This window comes from Styela clava, chromosome 7 (genome assembly GCF_964204865.1).
Source record: "Styela clava chromosome 7, kaStyClav1.hap1.2, whole genome shotgun sequence".
Lineage (NCBI taxonomy): Eukaryota > Metazoa > Chordata > Ascidiacea > Stolidobranchia > Styelidae > Styela > Styela clava.
Genome location: NC_135256.1, coordinates 13,849,936 through 13,862,012, shown reverse-complemented (window position 1 = coordinate 13,862,012; position 12,077 = coordinate 13,849,936). Strand labels below are relative to the sequence as shown.

At 36.0% G+C, this 12,077-nt stretch overlaps 2 protein-coding genes across 2 annotated transcripts; one reads left to right on the top strand and one right to left on the bottom strand.

Moving 5' to 3' along the window:
- Positions 1-896: 896 nt before the first annotated feature.
- Positions 897-8,651, top strand: LOC120327779 (sphingosine 1-phosphate receptor 1-like). The gene is made up of 8 exons (XM_039394139.2): positions 897-1,815; positions 3,047-3,212; positions 4,962-5,059; positions 5,494-5,602; positions 6,391-6,572; positions 6,744-6,852; positions 7,230-7,383; positions 7,919-8,651. The coding sequence occupies exons 1-8, from the start codon at positions 1,365-1,367 to the stop codon at positions 8,033-8,035; spliced, it is 1,386 nt and encodes a 461-aa protein (XP_039250073.2). The 5' UTR covers positions 897-1,364; the 3' UTR covers positions 8,036-8,651.
- LOC120327780 (methyltransferase-like protein 27) lies at positions 8,471-11,454 on the bottom strand. The gene is made up of 5 exons (XM_039394140.2): positions 10,480-11,454; positions 10,026-10,120; positions 9,744-9,855; positions 9,349-9,469; positions 8,471-9,023 (listed from the first exon to the last, which is right to left on the bottom strand). The coding sequence occupies exons 1-5, from the start codon at positions 10,605-10,607 to the stop codon at positions 8,754-8,756; spliced, it is 726 nt and encodes a 241-aa protein (XP_039250074.2). The 5' UTR covers positions 10,608-11,454; the 3' UTR covers positions 8,471-8,753.
- Between the last annotated feature and the right edge of the window lie 623 nt (positions 11,455-12,077).

The window sequence follows — 12,077 nt, the reverse complement described above, 5'->3', positions numbered from 1 at the left end:
CAAAATTTCTGGACATCATTTTGACGACGCCTATTTCTTCCGCCGACGCAGAGCGAACATTCAGCACGCTGAAGCGTATTAAAACGTATCTCAGAAACACAATGAAGCAAGATAGATTAAATTCCTTGGCTGTTTTATGCATTCACAGAGACGTTATTTCTGGGATGCATGACTTTAATCAGCGCGTTATTGAGCATTTTGCTTCCAAGAAACCGCGGCGTGTCGCATATATGTTCAAGCAGTAGAAGTCTAGCAGCATATATATCTATGAGTGAGCGACGCATGTCCTTATCTTTGCATTATATTTCCTTTCTTCATAGTAACGTTTTAAACCTTATTTTAGGTTTTGTCTGCTTTCCCGAAGTTTCTGTTAATATGTCATTGTATTTATCTGGGTAAATATTGCCTTTCCTTTTGAAAGAGGTTTCAAAATAAACTATGTCTATATTTATTAATCCCTTGACTTGGACCGGTTTTAAAGACACTTTCTTATCGTTAAAAATTGTCGCTTTTGCCGATTGGTTGTTACCGATGGAATGGTTTTTATACTCATAAAATGATGGGAGAACTTACAGCGCTCATCCTGTCCCCGTAGGTGGGGGTGACTTGGTCCCGCAGTAGCTTGCCCCAGTTGTCAAAATGACCACGCGCCGCCACTGGTATATATACATACTTTTGAGACACCCCGTATATATTTATATAGTAAGAAGTTTGGGTCGAGAGTCGGGCAACATCCATCTCTGTTCGGCAAGTCCGGGCTTCGATTTATTTTTCATGAGCGAAATGACCTAGCATAATATGTCATTTCGTATGATGACTGGTCGAATGAGGCACAAACATGCGCTGGAATACCGAGAGCTAGACAATACCGAGTTCGGGCAGAGGAAATGATTGACTCGAATGTTTTGCGAGGTGTATTGCCCGAAAAGGTCAGTCATACAGAATTAAGATTTAAACACATGAATTTTGGGAACTTTAAAATGGACCAAAAACATTACACGAGCAGACATTATATGCCGCCTATTCAAAAACGTATTTTTTTTTATTAAATACGCGTTAGAAATTTCAAAATAGAACGATGAATGTCACAATGTACATTCAACAATTAGGTAATTTAATGGCATGCGGTGTTTTTCCTCCATAACATTTTCGTCAAAACGTAACCAGTGTTTGTCAGATATATTCGGAGCTGAGTAAGCGGTTTCGTAGGAAATGGCGTGAGCGATGTGCTTCACTATTGAAAAGATTTCACGCCTATAGGTCGACATACGCAAGCGGAAAAAACCTCGCGTGGAAAATTCTCAGGCCATATGTAGGTTTCTATTCCGCAAATGTGTACGTTGCGTTTCTAACATCTAAAAGCTATGTATCAAAGTACGCCAATATATGACATGGCTTTCTCTGGAGACGCGACGTCTGTCAGCAGCACGCTGGATATAGCGACAACCATAGTTTCTGGTAATATGAGCACTTTTGATATACAAGAATCAACAACAAAAGAAAGTAGAAATTCCAATGAAACATATTATACGTCTTACGAATGTGAAACTTTCATGCTCGCTGAAGGAGGAAATGTTACCCATACGACACAAGTGCATGAACCAATCATTCGATTGATTATTGCCTCGGCGAGTTTCTTGGAAAACGCAATAGTTGTGATAGCATTACTGTACAGTTGGAAAAGTTTGAGACAAAATATCTATATTTTTGCTTTGAGCATTGCTTTTTCGGATTGTCTATTGGGATTTATTCACATAATAAACTCGATAGTGATAGGATTATCAACCAGCGATGAAGAGAGCTTGCAAAACGAAGGTTAGTAATGTTGTTTTATGAGTATTAAATTTTATTCATGTCGAGATTATAGACTTTTTCCAGTCTTTCAGTTTTCCAGTTATTTTGACGGGGGCTTTGTACGAAAGATCCCAGTTTTATTTCCCCCTTTATTCTAGGAAAAAGACTATATTGACGGAACTCGAAATTGCGTGGAGCTGAACCAAATATTCGACAAAATTCAATGTTCTGTGTTCGCAGTTTTTAAACAAAATTTTAAAAAATCTACTCAAAATTTGATTCATGATATTTGTCTAAATATTGAGTTTTCATCAACACCCTTCATTCAAACATGTGTAGCTTAGCACCGAAAGAATACAAAAGCACCCTATTGAAATGGTATGGTATATATTGGTAATTTATAAATAATAAAATATGTCATTTTGACAGGTTCCACAAATAAGGTTAGGTTACAAAATACAGTAATAAAAAATACGGATGATTTGTTGAACCACATATATTGAGTATTAGTCATCAATAGAGCAAATTCGCGAATCGCGAGACGCATATTATATGCCTATGCAATTGATACTAAAGAAACGTTGTATTGAATTTTGGGGCGATTTTCAATTTTAAAGCAAATGAGCGTAACGGTTGTCTTATACATAAAATCACCCTACGTGTACAAATCTAAAATCGTATATATATAACGACAAAGGAAGACGCATATATTTCACACTACTACTGTATATAGAATGATACCAGACCAAGCGACTGAAAACGGGAATTATGACACCATGCCTTAGGTATATTATGACATAATATTAGAGCATTGGGCTTCTTAACCTTGTTTTTAAATTTAGGTTATTAACACATATACCCTATGTACGCAGCGCACGGAATGAAGCCGAGAATCGCTGGCTAATGTCAATAATTTTAAATTACAGAGTACGGTCATACTTTGTGAGTCTCTTGCACCTTTCAGTAAAGTAAAGCCCGCCCAATGCACAATGTCCTGATAAAGCGTACGACGGCATTCACCCTTAATTTCATTTGGTCAAAAATATTTTCGTCATCAGCTCAACTCAATGCATGACGATTGAAAAGAATGCAATATGCATTGCTAATCAGTAATCACCACTCTATGATCGTCTCAAACTGGTAGTTATTTTTATGACATCGGAATTAACGCTATGGTGCTAATATATCCTGCAATAAATACTCACCGCAAATTTGTTACAAAAATAAGTATATATGCAATTTTTCATTTCAGCGGTTGACAGAATGGGGTTATCGTCGTGGTTTTACTTGATACGTGCCACAACTCTGCTGACCGCACAAGTAGCATCAACAGGAAACGCTGCATGTCTCGTTATTGCATTCAAGAAATATGTTGATGCGTTGGCGCCCAGTGGATCTACACCGAAAATTCCCTTGGGGTTTGTTTTTATTCATATGGAAAAGTATTTTAACGGATTTTAATATACGTCTTTTCTTACCCAAATGTCGTTACCTTATGAATGAAACGATTCTGTGAAGCCATTCATAATTCATTTTATTATCAATTTGTATTCATGAATATTAAACGACTGAACATACGTGAATGTACTGGGTTCAAATAGACGGTATAGACTAGTGGTTCTTAAACTGGGGCGCGAGATGCTCACAGGGGGGTTGGTCTGGGGTAGGGGCGAGAGGTCACAAGATGGAATCGGAAATTTACATGGAACGGCTCCTGAAACGGTCTCCGCTTTCGTTAAAAATACCGGCTTTTTGTGTTATAATAAATTTTTCTGTCTCGTAATAACTACAATAATTCAAAATGTCTTTCTCTTTCTATTTTAATTCATATGTGTTCAAGGTAACTCGCGGTTGCGGCGACTCACGACAAAATAAACTCATTACCTATCTAAAATACCACGCCAATCCGCGGACATAATAAAGTGTGATCAACTGCCCGATTATATTTAGTTTTTATATATATTGCACTCATGCGAATTCGTTGTCGTCATTAGAACGATCTGGTATAATATCCCAGAAAGTATATTTAATTATTAGTTACGGATTCACTTCTTTATTTTATCATTAGCATCTCGTCGCTGATGGTTATATAATAAAAACTAACTCGTTTTCCTCAGAGGTGTCATGGTTCCATTCGAAAACAAAAAAAAAGTAATTAGAATAGTCTTCACGGCACAAGAATATGTCGAGGGAAATTTCGGATTTAGGGAGAATAAACACCGAAATCGAGATTTTTAGGGCTTAAATAACACGCCACGCTGACGTAAACAATGGAGATTAAAACAAAATGCAATCGCAAACGCCTTAGCGACTTTATTTTTCAGCGGTCAAGGACCGGGGAAACGTCCACATGCATAATGACTATTAAAAAATGAACTGCTTTTAAATTTACATAAATTCATTTGCACTTCTCCATTTTGTTTGAAACGTTAGTGAAGCCAAGAAGTCTGTAATTGTTGCTTATTTTTAACACACAGTAAAAATTTTTGCATTGCTCAATAGTGATGAAGTAAACAATTGATTGAAATTTTACATGTCTTATGTAAACGTTTGGGCAGAAAATACATTAAAGCATAGGTTTATTGCTTGTTTAGTTTTACTTAATAATTAGTTTGATTTTGCCAGGTATTGCAAACTAGGCGGAAAAACGAGGATGTATGATGACCAACCCTCATTTGGCTTTATACATACGCCAGTGAACGGCGAAGTTGTACTCCGAAGCGTTTTATGCCTAAACAACCTGAGCAATGACGCTATGAGAACAACACTCCTATAGCGCCATCTTAATATATAACAACCTGTCCATCACAAAAAAGCATTTTTTCAAAGCAAAAATAGGGGGGGGGCGCGAAATTTGTAAAAAATTTTAAAGGGGGGCGCGGCTCTAAAAGTTTAAGAACCCCTGGTATAGACATTGGGATTCCCCTACACTACGACATATATGGGTTAAAATGATTAGGGTCCTCCATAGTCACGAATTTAAAAATACTGGTTATATTTTGATTTGAATATTAAATTGCCGAGTTAAGGTTGCCTTTTTTTCTTCGGCTGCCTAAACGTACTGTATAACAGCCAAATTAGCCTTCTAGCATTATAAGTTAAATGGTTGTGGTTTAAGACTAGCGATCCCTTTGCCATTTTAGTATCCTGGTCTGTTATATTTTTAGGAAGTCGAAAGAAAGCGGCAAAGCACCCTCTGGTATACTTTCCAGAAAAGTGAGTTACCGAATGACAATCTTCGTTTGGACAGTCTCGTTGATTCTTGGTAAGTTGATTAATTTCAAATTATATATACTTATTGTCCGGGGCGTCAGAATGATTATGACGCGTTTGCCAGACGGGAAATGTGCCATTTTTAAGGTAGGAACTCGAATGCAATAAAATATGGAATGACGTTGTTTTGAGGCGAGACGCCAATTAGAGACGTCATTACTACCCCGGTCATCGCAGTACGCAGAAGCGATATGCATTGCGTGTTTCACGACACTTTATCTACACTTGAACCGCCAAAAACCTGACGGCCAGCGGTACTTGGTTACACACTTTACAATTTAGTCCCATGCAACTGATTATTAATCTTTTTGAATGGGATTAGAAACACGTGAAAGTGCTGTCATTCATGCAATATGTAAGGTATACGTATTACCCTAACACTAAACATAATTATATATAGTGAAGTGAACTGATTGTAAATTTCAGGAATTATACCACTATTCTGGAATTGTGGCGAAGCCTGTGCATGTTTTGTCGAAGCCGGTCGCATTCAGAGTGTAAATGCCAGTCGGTGTTTCGAAAATCATGGATGCAGGTAAAATAGAAATGGAATATTTTGTGCATTTTACTATAATATTTTTTAGGAAAAGACCAGCTACGATAGTTTCACAATTCATCGTTTTGGGATTACTGCCAACAGTAGAAAATTGTGAACCGTTCTACGATTATTGCCAACAAAAATGCTTTGTGACCCTTCTAAGCCATCAGTTGCGAAGCCGATCTATATTAATATTTTATAGGGGATTGTTAAGGCGGGTAATTCGGTGGGATACTAGGTGGCGGATGAGGGATGGATAATTTTCATGTTGTATTTTCATTTAGATTTATTGGCAAGTTTCGCACATGATGCAGAACTTGGTAAAACTTTTGGTTCGGTAGCTTCGAAGATTTACCTGGTCTGTACTGAATAAACAACAAAATCAGAAACTTGGGGTCTTCATATCCGCGATATAGTTTTTCGTGGCTCAATTTATCAGCCTCAATTTATCATCGTCCATCCCAATCTCACTTGTTCCATAGTGGGATATATGAATCATCTCTCTCTTTCGAAAAAGGTGTGAAAACACGCGGTAATTACGGTTGCGATAAAGAAATTTGATCTAAGCATGCTCTAAAGTGGGTCACACGAAACTCATTAGCTTTATTGTCTAATAGCTTCACTGCATTGAATTTTGACATATGTTGACTGACTATTGCCGGAAGTGTTTGAAGCTAACTGGTGTTTTTATACGCTTTCTGTTCTGCGAATAACGAAATCACTTCATTTTGAATACACATTACATTTAGTTTCAGATTTTAAATTATCTTATGTTTTCACTTTAGCTATATGTTTCCACCACTGAAATCGGTATCCTACATATTATGTTTATTCCTCTTTTTCGTGACACTAATAATTCTGGTTGTGACATCCGTTCAAGTGACGCAAGCAGCTGGAGGATTTATCGCCTTTCTACCTTTTCGACTACACCAATATTACGCCCGAAGACGTCGCGCAAGTTCCGAAGGTAAATTTTGGATAATATCAATATAACATTGTCCATAAAACGCGATTTTATTAAGTGCAATTTGAAAATTTAATCATTACCACAATGAAAAAAACTATTAATACGGCGTGATATTTCTGCTTATAATATTTCTGTGAATGCATTGAAGATATTCTTAAATTTCATTATCAGAATCGACAAATTTGCCCAGAAGGTTACGAGGACACTCCGTGCAGATGAACTACATGAGAGACATGATGCATTTTATGATTACAATAACTTTTACATTTGTCATATGCAAGTGAGTAATTTATAGCAATATTTCTGTGTTTTACCTTGTCCAAAGCTTCAACTTCACCTTAAACAGTGACCTGGCTTATTAATGCCCTTGGACAGTTTATATTCATTCATCGTCATCGTCCATGTATCTGGATCGAATAACATGATGGCAATGTTGAATTAGTTATGATATATATATATATACATGGCGCCAAACTCTAGTGCCGAGTTCATGCATGTTCAGTTTACCACAATCATTTGAAAGATATCTCACAACAAAAATTTGAATTGTTTTTCGTATAAAGTTTCAACCACGAGTCACGAATTTATGTCGCAGTTTTTTGATTACACAACGTATTAACCCATGTAAACAAACCACAAATGTTTTTCTTCGTATAGAGTTCCTTCGGCAATACTCCTCTTTATTGAATCAGTAACAAACTTCCGACTCAACTTATCAAACGAAGCTGCTGCTGCTATTGTTATTCTGAGCTTTTCTCATTCAATAATAAATCCAATTATTTTCACACTGACTCTCCATGGAATGAAAGAAGTAAGTGCCCTGTATGATATATAAATATCAAAGTGAGATATTCGACTAATCCTGCGAGGTCAAGTTAACAGTTTCGTTTTCGTAAGTGCCTCCTTGTTTTTAGACAGTGTGTATTGAAGGGGTTTATCATGATAAATTTTACAAGTAAAAGTGATCACCCCTGTCGTACTAACATGATCATGTTAAGTGTTTTTTTGACATTCTGACAGCGAATCTTTCTACACTATTTAATTATTTTCTTAGTCTTAAGTTGAAGACGATCTCATTACTCGATACCTGAATTCGGCCGCATTGGAAAGTGTATTTATTTTTCTTGTTCTGTTACTAGTCCATATCGAGTAAAATGTATAATTTTCGTGTTGCGCTGAGATATTACTATATGTATATATATATGTTCAACTCGAGTCATGCCCCAAATCAGTCCGAACAAATCTAATCCAAATTTGTGTAAAATGTTATTTTCTTTGCTAAACTCCCTGGCTCAACAGTTTCATCTTATTGATCGACTTTCATAACCACGTGCATCTGATTTCAGGCACTCAAAAAGCCATTTGTCCGATGTTGCACACAAACAGTCTCTGTCTCGATAGGAAAACAAACATACAGCAGTGAAGACACTCACAGTCACCAGCAGAAATCATCCGCTGTTTAACCACCGATGATTATTTCGTTTCTATCATTAGACAATATATTTATGACAAACTAAGCAACTGGCTAGCAGCGGTAGAGACTGAACTCTCTTTGTGTCATTAACTGTCAAATAGCAAATTACAACTCCGACAGCTTACGACTAAATCACGGGATTGATTCGTCGCTGCCAGTCGTGTATCTAAGTTGCCATCGTGCCAACTTCTTTTTGGCAAATAACTTTAATTTATGATGCTAAATTTGGAAATAATATTTACAAGCCGCAGTATACAGAAATATTCACATATAAAACATAGCGCATTTATATATTTTCCTGATGTCTGAATACGAGAACCTGAGAGCATGAGATCGTGGCTGAACGACGATGTTAAAAGTAACATCAATACAAATCGCCGTAACACTCGAAGCCGACATTCACGTTCAATACAAAGAGCTGCAATCAACGAAAAACACTATGATTTTATTTTAATATAATGTACCATATATACTTGTGATTGCTTTATAAACCACTAGCATAATTAAAAACAATATTGCAATGGGAAACATGCACCTGAGTGTATATTGTAAAATAGTTGAAATTGCTTTCGATCAAAAATAGTTGAAACATTATTTGCAACCTCCATTGGAAAACATCAAATAATCGAATCGTGGGTTATAAATAATTAGGTAAAAACCCACGAGTGCACTTTAGCTGCAAATCAACAATATAAATAGACAGAAAGCTAGTTTAGTTTTCTATAACAATAAACAGATCCAGATATAAAAGGATATTCCTCAGTAATTTGCTGTTTGTCAGCTGCCTGTATTACTTCTTCTGGAGAGGTGGCTCTTTCAAATTCTTTGACATCATTTACTAATAGCTTTTCCCAACAGCCGTCATGCTCTAATTTTTCAATTTCTATCTCCAACTTCTTTTTGAAATCCAGGTTGTTTCTATTGGAACGAGTGGAAAATACAAAAATCCCACCAACTTCGATATGCCGCAGTATATCCTGAAAATATTACGAATCTTAAATATGATGCGCCTCTCACCACAATGAGGAATATATATACAAGGTATTTTGGCACTCTCGTTCAAAACATGCAATCACCGATTACGTATAAAGCGCCTATGTTTTAGAATTAGAGATGGAATGAAGCATTTACGTGACCATATCGCGTTACCGGTACCCAATTTATTACGCGCTGAGCGAGTTTGTGGAAATGGTGCTAAATTAGGCTACAGAACTCAATTGAGACGCCGGTATTGAAAACGGCAACGCACTGTCGCTCATGTCTAATGTAGTTTCAAATGTAACTTTTTCATTATGCACAAACCTTTAGGCACGTCGGGTGTACTTGACTGTCACTCAAAGCACCGCTCAAAATTGCGACGTCGTAATGATTTACCGGCAGAGGCAAGATCGCATCTGGTTTTAAAATGCATTCGTAGAAATTGCTGTGAAATAAAATATTAAACTATTACATATATATATAGGTATGACATAATTTCTTTTATGACAAATATGGTATTATCATGGTATTGCAGCTTTCGTGCATAGGATAGTACTTACTTAAATATCCCAGGGGAACAAATAACAAACAAATAAAGTGTAAGAGTACATATGTCTGGTATGGACAGTCGTTATCTTCTACATGATAGGTCTTATTTTGAGATTTCCCATCCGGTGGGATAAACATGAAAATTTTATCCTATCTTTGGCAAAGCTTACGAGTAAATGTTTTTAGTCTTTGCAACGTCCAACATTCCGGAGCTTCCATCTTGAGCATCAATTGTTCCTATGAATTGTTTATCGCGGAGGAATTTACCGACCAATCCAGTTCCTGCCATAAAAACACGAAAAAAAGCATATTATGTATGCACAGATATTGACAGCAGTTCTGGCTGTACGAATTATGAATTTTTACTTATTTAAGACGACTGCGTCAAGTTTTGATATTGATGATGCAGCAAGAGCTTTACTTGATTATACAATCTTTAATAGGAGTATTACCGGCAGCTAAGTCGATTATTTCTGTTTCCTCGGTGAATTGAAGTCCCTTAGATTCAATCACTCGATACAAATGATCAACGCAAATCTTTGGAGCTCTGTTGAAAGTAAATATGTAATAAACAAATTCGACATATATCACGACCTCGCAAAAATCTTTTAGAAAAAGGGGTAATTTCTGATTGACGAAATTAACTATCCTATCTAAAACAAATTTTTTTCCAAAACATTTTTTCGTATTTAGTATCAAAACATCCCCAGAAACGATACCATTTCGTTGAAAAAATAAACGAAAATTTAAATCAGCAAAATTTATTAAAGGTATCTAGATACGGATTGATTACTACGTTGATTATGAAATAACTTTTTTCAGCTTCCGATCACTAATGAAAATACGCTGAATATGAAAGTCAAATCTTCACAGATTACCAATCTGAATTGCAGATTTGCAGCTTACCGATAATCAAGATTGCTGACATCACTTTCAAAATTTTCGGACCATCGATCATATTGTTGCATTTTCATTTCCAGAGAAGCAACAGAAGCATGAGCCAAATTTTTGATTCGGCATAAAGACTCTTCCATGGTTAGATACTGACAGTATAAGTTACCTTATGTAGTACCTTGCAAAGGATATAAAACTTTACTTATAGAACTCAATTTCGTAAAATACGTGAAGGGTAAAAAATTGCAAACAGCTCGAGTCAGAGAATTTATTATTATACACAATGGCGTACTCTTCGTAGCGGTCAGCACGATGTGCCAAACGCTGAGCTATTGAGTTTGTGAAATGAAAATGTTCAAAGCGTTTTTCCCGACCTAATAATTTAAAAATAATACTATAATACATAAATTTGATGCCAAAAGTCACAATCGGCACGAATAATCCGGACACAAATTATACCATATATATCAATAAAAGCCCTTTGAGACGTATCGTTGATAACATCATTATTTTAATATTTGTTGCTGTAGCCTTGCATATCCGGTCCAAGCGCAATTATAATGATATTTTTGACCGATAAAACTCAACATAAAAAAACAACAGGCTAATGAAATATTCAACATCAGAGCTAATTAGTTGTGAGAAGTTTACTCATGTTACTTAGGTACTTAATTTCAACTCACAAATAATACTGACATCTTGTGTCATTGCAAATGATTTTATGCGTCATTCCACATTTTTGGTTGCTACATTTACTATCTGATAGCGCAATACATGCGTTAACAACTGATATTATCCACGGAGAGATTTCGAACAATTGTTTGACGGCACGTTTATTTATATATCAGTCATGAACACCATTAGCGCTTACTGCATCCTTCAAAGTAATATGATAGTAAGAGGGAAACAAGAATGGGAGCTAAATACACTTAAACGACTTCCTTCAGTGAACTGATGTGTTTCCTCAGCAACTTTACACACTGTTATAAAATGACACCCTTGACAAAAATCCTATGCTTCTGACTCAAGATTCAGCTCAATAATTAACGGGTACAAAGGAGGCATTCTGTCTTAATATCACAAATTAACGAAGGAAGCTAGTTCTTTTATAATCTAGAAATTATTACTATGTCACCTAGTGGACTATAGTATTGGAGATAAACAGTAACTAACATCTTGAGCTGGATCACCGTAGTTGTCTGGATGTTAACTTGTTGGCAGTATTTTTTGTACCACATATAGATAAGTGGCTAAGTATATTTTTTAAACAGAATGCATGACAAACATGATAGGAGGCACAAAATTATAGCATTGAGCTTTCCAATAAATACAGAAATAGTGAATGTTTCGGCCCAGTGGTTAGTGCATATGCATATCCCATCCCTACTAAAAGCATAATAGTCATATCAATTGCTATGGTTCTATAGCAGTGCTATTCAACCTTTTTGGTATTGCGTAACCCCTGATATCATTTTTCGTTTTTTATGGAACCCTAAATAACAAAAATAAAACATGGAATACTCGTAACACGAAATATTTGTAATTCAAATATTTCCACCTCAACAACGAAACAGAAAGAAGGTAACAAGCGTGAAATTCAATGACAAGGT

What these genes read in the sequence shown, in the direction of transcription:
- LOC120327780 (XM_039394140.2), bottom strand. Translation starts at nt 10,607, where the DNA reads ATGGAAGAGTCTTTATGCCGAATCAAAAATTTGGCTCATGCTTCTGTT. An exon ending in GTCAGCAATCTTGATTATCG is followed by an intron (nt 10,121 to 10,479) that starts GTAAGCTGCAAA and finishes TACTTTCAACAG; the next exon opens with AGCTCCAAAGATTTGCGTTG. An exon ending in TACACCCGACGTGCCTAAAG is followed by an intron (nt 9,024 to 9,348) that starts GTTTGTGCATAA and finishes TAATATTTTCAG; the next exon opens with GATATACTGCGGCATATCGA.
- LOC120327779 (XM_039394139.2), top strand. Translation starts at nt 1,365, where the DNA reads ATGTATCAAAGTACGCCAATATATGACATGGCTTTCTCTGGAGACGCG. An exon ending in AGAGAGCTTGCAAAACGAAG is followed by an intron (nt 1,816 to 3,046) that starts GTTAGTAATGTT and finishes TTTTCATTTCAG; the next exon opens with CGGTTGACAGAATGGGGTTA. An exon ending in TTCGAAAATCATGGATGCAG is followed by an intron (nt 5,603 to 6,390) that starts GTAAAATAGAAA and finishes TTTTCACTTTAG; the next exon opens with CTATATGTTTCCACCACTGA.